The following is a 16,062-nucleotide window of genomic DNA, read 5'->3' as shown; positions in this document are numbered from 1 at the left end:
GTGTGGTCCTTAGATTCCAGGGCCCTGCTGCAGCTGCAATCCAGAGGTGAAACAAATTAATTTAAGCTTCAACCCACTCCCTGCCAGCTGCTATTTTTAAAAAGCCAAAGAAATCAGCCTTTCATCCTCAGAACACAGGAAACTGCGGGTTGGGCTAAAGGTCAAATCTCCATAATTTCATTTAAATCTAGAAGTAAATGGACTAAAACTGCTGCTCAGATCCAGCTCAGTCTGACTCAATGAAATGTGAATGATCAGCCAAATACCCCAGCTGCCTGAGAGAGGAAAGAATATGCCCCATCTGGGAAAAATAAAGGAAAAATATTATCTAGGTTACTTCTTTTATAAAAAAGGTCCAGTATGAAACAAACTCTAAAACATGCAAAGAAGTAAATAAGCATAATTCATAATTAAGAAAAAGAGCCAAAAGAAAGACCCATGTATAAGAACTTTAAAATAATTATTAAAATGTTAAAAGAATTCAGAGGAGAAGATGAACAGAATAAGTGAAGAGATGGAGGATTCCAGCAAAGAAACAGAAATTTTAGTTCTGAAAAATAAATTATCTGAAATGAAGTTGTTGGATGGGATTAATAGCAGGTTGGACACAGAAGAAGAAAGGATCAATGAATTCAAACGTAAGTTAATTAAAAGCAAATTAAACCTGAAGCGAGAGACGGCAAAAAGAGGATCAGTGAATCTGGCACTTTTTAGTCAAACTGGCAAAAACTGAAGAGAAAAATCTTATAGTAGTCAAAAACAAAAAACAGGGCTTCCCTGATGGCCCAGCGGTAAAGAATCTGCCTGCCAATGCAAGAGATGTGGATTCAGTCCCTGGGTTGGAAACATCCCCTGTAGAAGCAAATGGTGACCCACTCCAGTATTCTTGCCTGGGAAATCCATGGACAGAGGAGCCTGGCAGGCTACAGTCTATACCATCAAAAAGAGTTGGACACAGCTTAGCAACTAAACAACAACAAATTCTATCAAGTGAACAATGTGTCAGAGAAGTACAGAACTGCTGAACTTACTAGTACTCAAAATCAAAAAACAAACAAACAAAAAAAGCTATCACATTCATAAGAATTTTAGTTGACTTCCCATAAAAACAATGACAAGCAATAAAATAACATATTCTGGGTGCTGAAAGTAAAACAAACAAGCAAACAAAACTAAAAAACCTGTCAATCTAGAACTCTACACCAAGCAAAATATTCTCATATAATGAAGGAGAAATAATGACATTTTCAACATGGTTGCATAAAAACAATGAAATGGCTACGCTTACATGAGACGAAGGAGATTTCCAGAGAGAAACATCAGAGATGATGAGACACACTTCATAATGAGAGCTAACTACTTACAAATATATAAAAAGGTATGCTCCTAATGATACAGATTCAAAACACATGAAGCAAAATTGATAGAAATAAAAGAACAAATTCACATCTTTATCCAAAACTGATAAAATTAGACCCCCCAAAAGCAATAAGAATTAGAAGATCTGAGCAACACTGTGAAACAATATGACCTAATCAATATTTATAGAATTCTGCAACAATTGCAGAATATACATCCTCTCAAGTGACATGTGAGAACATATGCTGGCCATAAAGCAATTTTCAATATATTTCAAAGGACTGAAACCACACTAGTGTATTCTCTAATTGTAATGGAATTAACTTAGAAACCAACAATAAAAAGTGCATCAAAAAATTTCCAAAGATTTGATTGAAAAGTACCATTCTAAGAAGTCTGGGCTTTATCCTACAGTACTAGTGGAGCTATTCAAGGTGTACACAAGGGAATAGTATGTTCAGATACATTCAGATTTGAACTTTTAAAAAAAGTAACTGTCATTGAGTATGTTTTTAAATGTAGAAGAATGAATACACTCACATACACAAAGGAGAATAAACCATAATTCATGTGAAAAATGAAGAGAAACTGAAATAAATAAGGTAGCTAAAATAGGAGCTGAGTCAAGATAATTTCAAATATATAATCAAGGGGGCTTGGTGATTAATTAATTACATGTCATCTGCAAAGCTAGGTAATCCTAACTACCTTTGATCACTAGACAAACAGAAATGCTATGATGGAGACAGGAAAAACAGAGAAGTTTTTGAAAACACAGGTGTGTGGTACAGGCTCTCCCGTTAATGCAAGAACATTGATTCCAACAGCTGTAGCTTCTCTTTTTTTCAGTGTGTCCTTTTAAAAAAATTTTATTTTAATTAGAGGATAATTACAATATCGTGATGGTATTTGCCATACATTAATATGAACTGGCCACAGGTATACATGTGCCCCCTCCATCCTGAAGCCCCCACCCACTTCCTTCCCTACCCTATCCCTCCAGGATGTCACTGAGCACCAGCTTTGGGTGCCCTTACTGTGTGGTTCAGGAATATAAACCAACTCCCTCTCCCACCTAACTAATATTCAAGTTCCTTTTTGTTTGCTCTGTGGGTTCTATACACTGATACGTGCTTTTCTATTTGACTGTTTGTTCTTCCTTAGTACTATCTAATCTGGTCTTCAACTGGATATTCCATTCACACTTGGATTTGCTTTTCAGCTCCCTCTTCAGGTTTAGTAACCAGGTCTGTTACTGCTCTGTTTGGGGCTTGACCCATGTGTCCTGAGGACTCTGCTCCCTGGCTCATAGACAGTGCAAATATAGATAAACACAGCCTAATCTCGCCCCTAGTCTATATTCGTGCTCAGTTTAGAGAATAATCTGTTGAGCTTCTATCAGGGAACAGGTATGGACAATAAATTCATTTTGGACATTGAGTTTGAAGTCCTTGTGAACAACCAGGTGGAGAGATACAGAAAGCTGAAAAAAAAAATGAGCTTGGGGCTCAAGAAAGAGACCCTAGGAGATACAGATTTATGATAATCAGCAAATAGATTGTAATCAAAATTACACGAGTGAATGAGCTTTTCAAGGAGACTATAAAACAGAAGTTCTTAATCTGATGGGCTTTAGAGGCATCTATGAATCCATTAAAATTACAGAATAAAATTCTCTCTATATATATGTTGTCTTATTTCTCAGACAGGGACCCATAGTTTTATCAGATCTCAAGGTCTATAAATCTAAAAAGATTAAAAACCCACAGGCAAGGAGACTGCTAGAATGTAATCTGGGGAGGGAGACTGCTGGAATGTAACCTAGAGGGCGCTATTTACTGAAATGTGCTACAATTTGGGGATTAGAGACCTAAGTGATGGGAAAGGACATGGAATATGTTAGTATTTCATTTCCAGTTTACCATCTGAGTCAGAGAAGCCATGAAGCACATGATTTTCTACTCAAAATTGAGCAACATGTCTCCAAAATACACTGACTCAGACACCAATACTTCAAGACTATACAAAGTTGCATGAAAAACAATTTTTAAGCCTAGAACTTTAAATTCTATATTCCCAGTCAAAACGTGAATTTTCCCCCTACTCCCATCCCATAAATAAAAGGCATAATCTCCCCAGCCGTCTTCTTTCTCTGGAGTCAATCTCATGTCACAGCTGACAAGCGAAGAACAATTTTTAAGCATTACCTTATGAAACTTCACGATCATCAATGCTCGATATATTAGCATCTGAGCTTTTACAGAAAAAAGCCTTGAAAATATATAGCTTTGGAAAATTCCAGGAAACAAGGATGTCGGCTTGTATGCTTTATCACAAAAAGCTCAAAAATGCAACTTTGGTTCATACTTTATCTTTTTATTCCCAAAATTACTTGTTAACTTTAGAGATAGATGGGGTTGGGGAGGGAGGTTTTTTCCAGTGTATACTTTGAAACTCTTCAAAAGCCACAAATGTGTATGAAACAAACTCTCTAGTCACAAGGATTCAAACCACAGCATTCTTCCCTACTTAACCACTTAAGCAAGCCAAGAACAGTCTAACCAGCCAACTCACATGTAGGAAAACTATAATGTCTACTGCTTGGGAAACCTCTAAATATCATTTATACATGTACCTTGGTTTATAAAAACCATTTCAGTATGCACAAAAGCAAAAGCTATGAATTACCAATTACCAAGAGATTAAAAAGGACTATGATAATGGATGCTGGACTGTGTACTGTCTTTAGCAGAACATAATTGACAAAACTTTAACACACATAAAACTTTTTTTAAACTTAGGAAATAGTTTCATAAAAGAATATATGTATGTAGGTAATAATTGGAAATGTTTGATTATATTAATCAATGAAACCTATTAAAATTAGCAAAAATCTAAAATAAAATCACATATATTATGCTGATAGTTCAAAAGATTAAAAAAACTTTATCAACATATATCATGCACCTTAAAATTTTAGATACTCTGACATAGTTTAATTCCACTTTAATTATTCTAACCTTTAAAAACAGAACCCATTAAAATACAGTATGTGCAAAGATGTTCATTGTAGCACTGTTTGCCGAAGAGAAAATGATAAACAACAAAAGAAAAACAGTGAAATGAATATATAACATATACTAGGGAAACCTCATTCATTCATTCACTTTTCATTCATTCATTCACTTATTACTGTGTTTCAAAAGGATTTAAAGTGGTTCATATAATGTTATTTATACAACCATGAAAAATTATGTTAAAAAACATGTGCACGATGAGAAAATGCTCATGAATATTAAGTGGAAAGGGTGGGATATAAGATTTTGTGTGTGCAAAAGTAAGATTAAAAGTTATGCAATCTTACCTTTGTTTAACATGTACAGAAGAAAGGAAAATTCATCAAAATACTAACAATGGTATTTGTCTGGGTGGTAACATTATAGGTGAATTTTTTCCTATCTTTTTAATTTTATAAGTTTTATAAGCCGAGCTTATAATTTTATAATAATCCTTATATATATGAAAAATATTAAAAGGATAAAGATAATTTTAAAACAAAAAAATCTGCCTCCTTATATGATGGTTTATAAGAAAACAGCTCATTCCAAATAGCCACTAATGACTTGAAAAAAGAAAACAAAAGTAATATCTAAGAGTAAAAAATCCACATGGAAATCAGCCTCATGAAATATAAGTTAGTCAATTAAAAGTATCAAAAGAAGGACAGAATAAAGAGATGATATAAGATTGTGGGGAGGGGAGAACACTGCATAAAAACAGAATACCAGAAAAAGAAATTTTAATCTTGAAAATCAAATAGCCTATCAGTGACTTATGCTAACATGTTTGTCTTATTTAAACTGTAGTTTCAAAAAAGACTAAATCTAGAGATTGAAAGTAGAATTGTGGTTGCCAGGGGCTGGAAGAAGGGGGAATGTGTAATGAGTATGTTGTTTCAAATTTGAAAGATGAAAAAAGTCTTTGAGATGGATGGTGGTGACAGCCATACAACAATGCAAATGTACTGAATTGTATACTTATAAATTGTTAAAATGGTAAATTTTGTTATTTGAATTTTACCACAATAAAAAAAAAAGAATACATTAAGATCTGATTTGAGATAGATTATTCAGGTAAGGTATATATTCAGATTTTTTGAGTTTTGAGCTTTTCTCAAATAAGATTATAGAGATGTGAGCATAACTTGTTAAAAGATATAGTTGTAGTCATACTTTACTAGCAACTTTCTCTCGGTCAGAGGGTAGTTTATTGTACCTATTTATAATTCTTCTTCTCATGGAGTCAATGCTTAGTTTTCAAATACCAAGAAATCATGCCTCATCTAACCAAAGTAAAGCAGCCATTAGATTCAGAGTAAAAAGAAACTAGAAGTGAGGTCACTAACAATTCTGGTGTTTAGACTAGTTTATGATAATCAGCTAATAGGATAAATCTCTTCAACAGTAAGCACTATTCTTAGAAATATGGGAAAAAAGAGATTGAAGAATTGTCCCCACAGTCCCTGGAAAGAGCCATAGTTATCCTTAAAATGCAGTGGAAGATTTCTGACGATGAAGCATTTTACAAATAGGATTTTTCTAATTTAAAATAATTTTCTGATCATAAAAAAAGCAAGAAATAAAACAAAAAACTTTCCCGGACCCAAATTCCATACCCAGTTTTCTCAATTCATTTGGAAGTTCTCACTTACCCTTCTGGTGTTTTCAAGGATTTTGGGATCAGGTTTTCCATAGTTAGGTGGATTGGCATAGGGGTCATATCCAAGTTTGGCAAGCATGGGTGCAATCACTGCCATGTCTTGTAAAACATCTGGAGGTATCTTCCCAACCCATTTTGATAGAGCTCCCACATTGACTGGCTTGATGACTTGGTCTGTAGATCTCTCCACTCTGAAAACAATATAATCTGAATAAATATGTATTTAGAATATCAAAAACAGTATTAGAAATTATTTTTGATGACTTTAAAAATTACAAGTCTCTGGATTATAAAGCTATTGAAAAGGAGCACATTTTTCAGGCTTAACATTATTTACTAGACTTTTTTTTAATGTTCTCAATTTCACAGCAATTATTGGCAGTCTCAGATTTCTAGAAGTAGGAAAAAGGGTTAGCTGAAAACATGTGCACAAAATGAATTACTGACACTTTGATTACAACATTCAGAAAAAAAAAACAAACATAAGATGCTCAGAAAAACAGCTGATCAACTTAGTTGAAATATATCAAAAAAACACAGGTAAATAAGATGGCTTGATGAAAGATGACCAAAGGGACAGAAAGATGTACACATTATGTGAAAAAGTAAATATAGCAAAATGTTAATTGTAGCTAGTGGATATAATTCTTTCAGTTTTTTGTACGTTTGAAATTCTTCATAATAAAATATTAGGGGGAAAATAGTCGACCACTATCCACTAACAATGCAAAAGATTCCTATGTCTTATTTTTTTGTTGATTTCCTAAAGAACTCTATTTTTTAAGGAAGAAAAGTGCTTTTATGACTTTTGCTATTACAAAATAAATGTGTTCTAAATCTTGACCTAGATATTTACTTTAAGCCTATAGTGATACTATGTTTGATCAAAAACTCATAACATTAGCGCAAAATATAATATAAAAAGACATCTGTATTTAAATTGGATCTGAACTAGCAGATTTAGGCCTAATGACTATCAAATAAAAGTGGCAAAAAAATGCCTAAAAGAGTTTTATATTAATATCATAATACATTAGAAGTCATTCAAACACAGTATTCTGATAAAAGGTTAAAAAAAAACCTTTTCCTTTTTCAATCTCTCACTGAAGATAAACATTATCTAATAAAGAATCCCTCAAAGGGGCTACACTCCTTCAAAAATACACAAGAGAAAATAAAATGATTCTTCCCTGGGATTCTGTGAGGCCACTAAACCCAGGTTTCCTCCCTGTCTTGATGGCCACCTTTTTTCTCTCTCAAAAATTTCTCCAGGACTCCAATGCTCTCTTCACTCTATGCATTTTCCCTGTATGGCTTCATCTCTATGATTTTTTTCTTGATATTTTTTTACCTGAGTGAAGAACATCCTAGTATGTCTAGGACAGGTCCAATTTAAATCAACTGCCCCCAGCTTAATGATGAACAGCACATCACACTCACACCCATAAACGTCCAAGTTTGTATGACACATTATATGGTCACCCTACCCATATACCCTGCACACACCCAAAAACTAAGGTGGTCCAAAACTGAACCCCTCATCTTTTGTTCAAAATCTACTTCTCTTCATATACATCTTATCCTGATAAATGGCACCACCACCTGTCTACAAAGCAAACCCAGAGATCTCAGATGGGACAGGGAGAAAGCAAGATCACTCCCAAATTATTCAAGTGCTGGAGGCTCTATCTTTGAGTAGGAAAATCTCTCCCACTGGTCTTACTGCCACTAACCTTAGTTCATGTCACCATCATTTCTCACCCAGATTACTACAAAAGTCTCCTAATTTCCCTGCATTTAAGTAGCTGGCTTCCCCGTCCAACTATCTTATCCTTCCACTACAATATAAGGAGGGCAATGTTTTATTAAAAAGGGCTTCCTGGGTGGGTCAGTGGTAAATAATCTGCCTGCCAAAGAAGAGAAGTAGGAGATGTGGGTTGGATCCCTGGGTAGGGAAAGTCCCATGGAGAAGGAATTAGCAACCCACTCCAACCCAGTCTGGATAATCCCATGGACAAAGAAACCTGGTGGGCTACAGTCCATTGGGTCACAGAGCTGGACACAACTGAGTGACAATGAACACACATGCATGCAACGGTGTAAATACTCCCACTATGTCATCAACCACAGAGCTGAGAAGAGATGCACAAAAAAGGTTTCTCTATGCTGGGAAAGAATTGAAGGTAGGAGAAGGGGACAACAGAGGACGATATGGTTGGATGGCATCACCAACTCAATGGACATGAATTTGAGCAAGCTCCAGGACAGAGAAGCCAGGCGTGCTGCAGTCCATGGGGTCGCAAAGAGGCAGACATGACTCAGCAATTGAACAACAAACAGCTGAGGCAATCCAGCTCCAACAGACCACTGGATATATAGGGCCACAGTCTCTTATCCAAAATCCTGAAATCCAAAAGGTTTCCAAAACTAAACATTTTCCTGTAACTCATATGGGAGCAAAACCTGAACCGATAAGAACCTATTTATAGTCTTTATTCTTCTTGGAGTAAACAATCAGTCTTTGATGCAGAAATATGTACTTGATTACAGAGTGCTGACCTAGAATGCACAGAGGATGTTATGTGTTACGTACATCAAATGACCTTTCTAGCATCCAAAAATTTCTGAATTCTAAAACACATCTGTGTTAACCAATGAAGTCGTACATAGATAGGGTCTTATATGTCATGATTGGGAAGTTGATTTTATCTTGAAAATGATGGGGAATGATATAAGGGTTTTTATTACCGAACTGACAAGACCAGATTTTATTACAGAACCGACAAGACCAGATCATCCTTATCTGCATTCAATATTGATAACTACGGGAAGAGTTGATTGAAGGAAGAGGTAACTGCAGTCAGAAAAACCAGTGAAGACGTTCAACTATATACTGAAAGAACTGAGAAATGATTAAAGCTTCAACTACTGTAAATGGCATAGAGACGGAAAGAAAAGAATCTGCACAGATTTTTTTAAACTGATAAGACAGTGGCCAATTAGATATGGGGAGGAGAGAAAGGAGTCTAGATGAATTCATTTTTGACTTGAAGGACTGAATATACAGTGTTATCATTCACTAATAGAGAGATCAATAGACAACATAGAGGGAAAGCTTAAGTATTATTGCTTAGTTTCATTTCAGATGTAGGGAACAAAAGAGAAGAGATAAATTTTTTTAGTAGTCAGGAAGTTTCCAAAAGTCTAAAGGAAAACTAGAGCTGACTAAAAGACTGAAATGTAGTATGTATTCAGTAAAAAAACAGCTATTATTATTTTTGTATCCAGATTGTAGCACTGATTCAGAAGAAAAGTGAAAGTCATTATTTATTATGATTGCATAAATGATTTACAGATAAAGTTCAACCATCTCCTGTCTGACAGACAGAATTCTAAAATGAAAAGGCTTTTTGTTATGTAACCACTGAGTCACAAGCTCCATTGGTAATGAATGCAGTTGTGAGAGAGTCAGTTCCTAGGCAGGTTGATAGGGAGTCTAGGGGTCCCCAAGGAGAGAGGGCTCTGGAATTCTCAAGGAGGAAGAAAGGACAAACTTTTTTCTTTTTCCACATTCCTTAGGATTATATAACAATAATGTATCCTGCCTAAGGACAGTCTTTGGATTCAACCTTCTGTTATCTTAAAATGTTAATTATGGGAGTAGACCTGGTCTTTACAAGGATGTATCTTGCCTGAGGACAGTGTTATCTTAAAATGTAAATTATGGGAGTAGGTCTGATGAGGTCTTTACAACCTCCAGACATTCTTTGGATTCATTGGAGAGTATATAACTTCATTGTTAACACTAGCAAGCGGGTACTCTTTCTACCCCCTTCTGATGCCTATGTCAGAAGCTTTCTCTATCTCCTTTATACTTTAATAAAACTTTATTACACAAAAGCTCCGAGCGATCAAGCCTCGTCTCTGGCCCCGGATTGAATTCTTCTCCTCCGGGGGCCAAGAATCCCAGTGTATTCGTGTGATTCAACAACAACCTTTCAGTTGCTATGGACTTCTTAAGGGGAAGAACTTGGGAAGGCCTACTGCATAGTGATCAGGTGCTTCTCTTTAAAGGAGCAGTAATGGCATTTTATGTTGTTGAGCATAAAATCCAAATTAAATATTTTTTGAGCCCATTATGTGTCAAGTGTTAGATATTAAGGATGCAAACATGAGGTTATGGCCCTCCTCTCAAGAAGCTCAGAGTCCCTTAAGAGAGATAAACATATACATGATTAATATGCAGCATGATAAATGTGATGTCAGAGGTTAGAAATCATATTATGGGACTGTACATAACAGAACTAGGCCATTCTTCTTCTGGAATGGGACATGAGTCAGCATAAATTACCAACAGCTAGGGCAAATGTCAGCAATCTATGGGTCACAGCCCAAATCCAGTCCTACTGCCCATTTTTATCTGTCCTTCAAGCTAAGAAGGGCTTTATACTTTAAATGCTTCTTTAAAAAATCAAAAGAGTATTTTATAAAATGTGAAAATCATATGGAATTCAGATTTCTAAAGTTTTATTAGAACACAGCCACACTCATTTGTTCACATACTGTCCATGGCTGCTTCTGTGCCATAACAGCAGAGCTAAGTAGCTGAGGTAAAGCCCTGTGGCTGGACCTCCCTGTGGTCACCTAGTGGTTCAGAATCTGCCTGCCAATACAGGGAACACGGGTTTGATCCCTGGTCCAAGATGATTCTACATGCTGCGAGACAACAACTGCTGCTAATAGTGTGCCATGCACAAGTACTGAGTCAGCGCTCTGCAGCAAGAGAAGCACCGTAGGGAAAAGCTCGCACACCACAACTACAGAGTAGCCCCGGCTTGTCTCATCTCAACTAGAGAAAGCCTGTGAGTGGTAATGAGGACCCAGCGCAGCCAAACATTAAAAAAAAAGAAAGAAAAAAAAAAAGACTATACGATTCCCCAGACTTAAAATATTTATTATCCAGCCCTTTGCAGAAAAAATTCATCAACTCCAATCTAAGACTGTACCTTAACGGCACGGAGGGTCTGTGGCGGGTGGTGGTCTCATGATAGCCTTCCTCAAGAAGGACCACATCAACTTTCACACACTTGAGAGCCTGGTACATTAGAGAGCGACACATAAGGAGAGCTAAGGATGTATTTGGAGCAGCTTTTGGGTGGAGAGGGAGACGAAGGAGGAAAGAAACATACTGTTTACTTTGTACTTACCAGATTCAAGAAAGACATCTGTTGTGTGATGAATAGGATAGGGGAAAATAAAATAGAAAATAAATTGAAAAACAAGAGACAGAGTGATCCTAATCCTCCAGGAGGTCACTGCTGGTTGGGGAGCCACAGAAACTTCCCACTCTTAAACTCAGAGAATTGCTTTGTAGTTCCAAATCATCCCTTTTGGCTCATTTTTTTTCTCTCTTTCCATGGTTTCTAGGTATTTAGTCTGCCTTTTTTTCTAAGAGGCAGCAAGATGTAATGGTAAGAATGAGGACTTGGAAGTTGGGCCTGAGACACAGTTTGTAACACTGCTCAGAAGTGTTACTTCTGAGCGAACATAGAAGCGAACTATGACCCAAATCTGGCCTGCTTCTTGTTTTACAAATCAAAGTGCTATTGGGACAAAGCCACATCCACTTGTTTCTATACTATCTATGGCTGCTTTTGTGCTGACATCAAAGCTGAACAGTTACGAGAGACATTATATGGCCTATAAAGTCAAAAATGTCCGGTCCTTTACAGAAAAAGTTTGTCATTCTCTGTTCAAAAGGATACAGTTAGGACTTCCTTGGTGGTCCAGTGATTAAGAATCTGCCTGCCAATGTCGGGGACTGGGGTTCAATCCCAGGTTTGGGAAGATTCCAACTAAGCCCGTGTGCTACCACTACTGAAGCCCGTGTGTCTAGACCCTGTGCTCTGTAACAAGAGAAGCCACAGCAAGGAGAAGCCCACACACCGCAACTAGAGAGTAGCCCCTGCTTGCTGCAACTAGAGAAAGCCTGCGCACAGCAATGACAGACCCAGAGCAGCCAAGCATAAATAAATAAAAACATAAATAAATATTTGTAAAAAGAAAACAGTTATTTGAGAGCTATGAACTTCCTCCAAAGAATCGAATTTTCTTCTCCAGACAACAATCTGCAGACAGGATGGAGTTCACCCAATATCCTTTACTCCTTCAGTCCTTCCAGAAGTTAACTAACACTTAGGCCTGAAGAGTACCTGAGTATAAACTAGTTCTCACTCCCATACCCTCTAGTCTCACAGGGGCCATAAAACAGAGCCTGACAGATATATATTTCAACACCCACATCCCAGGCACAGCACTGCAAGGCAAGGCAAGGTATCTGTGACTCTGGGCAAGGCAAGATATCTATGAATCATATATATTTCAACACCCACATCCCAGGCACAGCACTGCAAGGCAAGGCAAGATATCTGTGAATCTGCAGGTGAGGAGCTTGAAGCAGGAGTCTTAACTGTCCAGGCTCCCCTACTCTGCAGCATTCACAGTGGAAGGCATTCTTCCTCGGGGAATGGAGACAGTGCCAAAGTTTTGAATGACTGAGATGAACATTATTCTCCAAGACACTCATTTTAAAAGCATGGAGCTTCCACGCATCTTAGTTAAACCCTACAGCTAGGCGGGCTGCCAAACCACAGGTCTGAATTATGATATGCAGCAACTACTAAAGGAAACCAAATCCTCTGGACTAAAGCATCAGGGCTGGAATGGACATGCAAAACAGAATGGGTAAAAGGGTAACATAATCCACACAGCTAGACTTAATACAGTAAAAAGATGAAACACCATTAAAAGTCATGTTTTCAAAGTCTATTTCACTCTTAGAAAGTGTTCAGGTTATATCTTGTGAAAGTGGATTTTTAAATGTGTACACAACAGAAATTCAATAGCCCTCCCCATCTCAGTTAAAAGCAGCTCGATTCTTCTGGCTGTGCAGGATAACACAAAGTAAAAGTGGAACTGTCTTTTGACTACTCTCTTTCTCTCATACTCCACATCCACTTCATCAGAAAAGCTTGTCAACTATCCTTTAAAATGTATCAAATATGATCACTTCTCATTAATGTCACTGCTACTTCTGATTCAAGCCAACACTGTCTCTTGCCTGGATTTCTATCATATTCTTCTAAGTCTCCCTGCTTCTTCCTTTATGTCTCTGTGGTCTATTCTCATTACACAAGCAGACAGAGCCTTTAAAAATATAAGGTAGATCTTGTCACTCTTCTACTCAAAATCCTGCAAACGCCACCCATTCCCCCACCGCCAATGTCAAGTATTCCGAATCCACATCCTGCAAATGAGAGGGAATCTGAGAAACCACAGAATATTGTTTCATCTTGCCAAATATTCCCTAAAAACAAGAAACCAGATAGCAAAACCAAAACCCCATAACCAACATTTAAAACAAAAGTAGGTTAACAAAGTAGCCCCACAAACCCCCAAATGCAAGTGTGGAAACAGCCAGCACAGCCGCAATACCTGCATAGAAGCAATGTTTCTGTGGGAGGAAAGAGAGGGAAGCAACATGGCATATGAAAGATAGCCGTACTCTGAAAACCAGAACAGACCAGTCTGAAACACTAAAGTGGAAGGGTTTCACCCAAACCAAAAGATCAGAGTAAGAGGCCCTCTTAAGTTGAGAAAGGGATCAGTAGGCTGGGAAAAATGAATTCTTAAAACCAACCAGCCAAAGGTCCTATCCAAGATGGGGCATCACAATGAAGGGCAACTTCTGGAGAAGAATTAGAATAGGGAGAGAGACAAAGGACTGAGCAAGTTCAGATACCTTTGACAGAGGGGTACAGAGCCAGGAATCTCAGTAAAGCAAGCCATTTAATACTGTACCAAAAAATGAGAAGAGAGTGATCTGTGCAATTGATAAAGATATCCTGAACCATTACTCCTCCTAAAAGTTTAAGAAAATTATTTTTATGTACAAATGAACAACAAGAAAATACAAGACCAAATCTCAAGGGTTTTTTTATTATAAGGAAAAAAGGAAATAACATCCCTATGGATAAGGAAAAGCAGTCAGAAAGACATGGCCACAAAATATTAAAACTGTAACTTACTATTTTATTTTTTAAAAAAGATTTACTTGGTTGTGCCAGGTCTTAGATGTAGCATGTGGGATCTAGTTCCCTGACCAGGGATTGAAGCCTGGTCCCCATGCAATGGGAGTGTGGTGTCTTAGCCACTGGACCACCAGGGAAGTCTGTAACTTACTAAGTTTTTTCTTAGCGTAAACATGACTTGTTTTGCATTTTTTAAAACTTTTTATTTTGTACTGGATTATAGCTGATTAACAATGTTGTAACAGTTTCAGGTGGACAGCAAAGGGACTCAGCCATTTATGTGTGTGTGTGTGTGTGTATACACACCTCATAACTTATTATTTTTAAACAGCTAAAAGACATTTAAAAATGATATAAGATAGGAAAGAACAATATAAATCATAAGTATAAAAACTCAGAAATGAAGTGACAGAACTCGGGAAAATCAGAAATGAAAAAAGATTATTTCATAAATGAAGACTAATCTTGAAAGAAAAAGAAATAAAATAGATACTCTTAAAAGATATTAAAAGTGAAATAGAATAATGCTTTCAAAAGACTTAAATGTTTTCCAATTTTAAATTAATTTAAAAAACTGGAAATAGAAGAAATACTAAAAAATAAAAAATTAATGAAGAGAAAAAATTCAAGACAAAGTGATCAAATTATGAAGGTCAAATAAAGAACAAAACGGAACTCAGCATATGAATAATAGGAAGTAGAAAGTGAAAGTTCAGAAATACTAAAAACCAAAATTCAAAGAAGACACTCTTTAAAAAAATTTAACTACATGATTGACAATGTACATGGTCTATCTGAGAATATCTGCTTTTTAATAATGAGTATCAAGACATGTTCCAGTAAAATTAAAGGTACAAATAAAGAATAAGAATCAAAATTAGATTATCAGACTTTTCAACATCAACACTTGTTACCAGAAGAAAATGGAGCAATCTATTTAACATTTACATAGAAGAAAATTAAGCCAAGAATTTTATATCCAGCAAAACTGACTTTCAGGTATAAAGGGCACAGAGAAACTGTTATCAAAATTAAGGACTCAGGGAATGTTGTTTCCATGGACACCTTCTGAAGAATCTACTAGAGCATAAGTTGGCAAACCAAACTTTCTCTGTAAAAGACTAGACAGCAAATGTTTTGTGACTTTCAAGCCACATTCTCTGTTGTACATCCTCCTTAAAAAAAAAATTTACAACCTTTTAAAACTTAGTAAATATCATTACTGGGGATTCCCAAGTGGCACAGTGGTAAAGAATTCACCTACGAAGGTTCAATCCCTGAGTCGGGAAGATCCCCCCGAGTAGGAAATGACAATGGGTTTCCATATTCTTGCCTGGAAAAGTCCATGGACAGAAGGAGTTTGTCAGGCTAGAGTCCATGGGGCCACAAAGAGTTAGACACGACTGAGTGACTGAACATGAACACAAAATACCATTATTAGCTCACAGGTCATTCAAAAACAGGTAGCAAGCCAGTTTGCCAATTTCTGTACTATAAAATGATTGGGGAACTAAGTTCCTACATGTCACACAGTGTGACCAAAAAGATAAAAATAAAAAATAAGATGCTAAGAATGTACATTAAACAATCTGTTTTGGAAAAAAAAGAATAAGAATCAAGTATTTACCATGCTTTTTTCCTATGTGAACTGTAACCCTGGAAAACCAAATAAAAGATACAAGAAGGTATCTTGTTATAAAATTTTTCCAATTAAAAAACAGAAATCTGAATTGGAATACAAAAATTTTGCAAGATCCAAAAAATTGATGAATCCAGGCACTGAAGACCAATGGTTGCTAAAATTACAAAAAGAAAGAAAAGTACACATAATGATGGCCTTGCCAAATCAGATTTCTACAGATCTTGAGCCTTTGGATTCAACTGCCAATTTGCA

General features: G+C 36.5%; 1 protein-coding gene across 1 annotated transcript in view; it reads right to left on the bottom strand.

Annotated features, from left to right (window-relative positions):
• Positions 1 to 16,062, bottom strand: part of TPST1 (tyrosylprotein sulfotransferase 1) — a 106,268-nt gene that overhangs the window by 19,652 nt on the left and 70,554 nt on the right. Inside the window, exon 3 of the mRNA XM_061401821.1 lies at positions 6,071 to 6,269. Within this exon, the coding sequence (XP_061257805.1) occupies positions 6,071 to 6,269 (199 nt within the window). The remainder of the gene's footprint in view (positions 1 to 6,070; positions 6,270 to 16,062) is intronic.

This window comes from Bos javanicus, chromosome 25 (assembly GCF_032452875.1).
Source record: "Bos javanicus breed banteng chromosome 25, ARS-OSU_banteng_1.0, whole genome shotgun sequence".
NCBI classification, from domain to species: Eukaryota; Metazoa; Chordata; class Mammalia; order Artiodactyla; family Bovidae; genus Bos; species Bos javanicus.
Note: the sequence above shows the minus strand (reverse complement) of the source record. Positions and strands in the feature narration are given on the sequence as shown.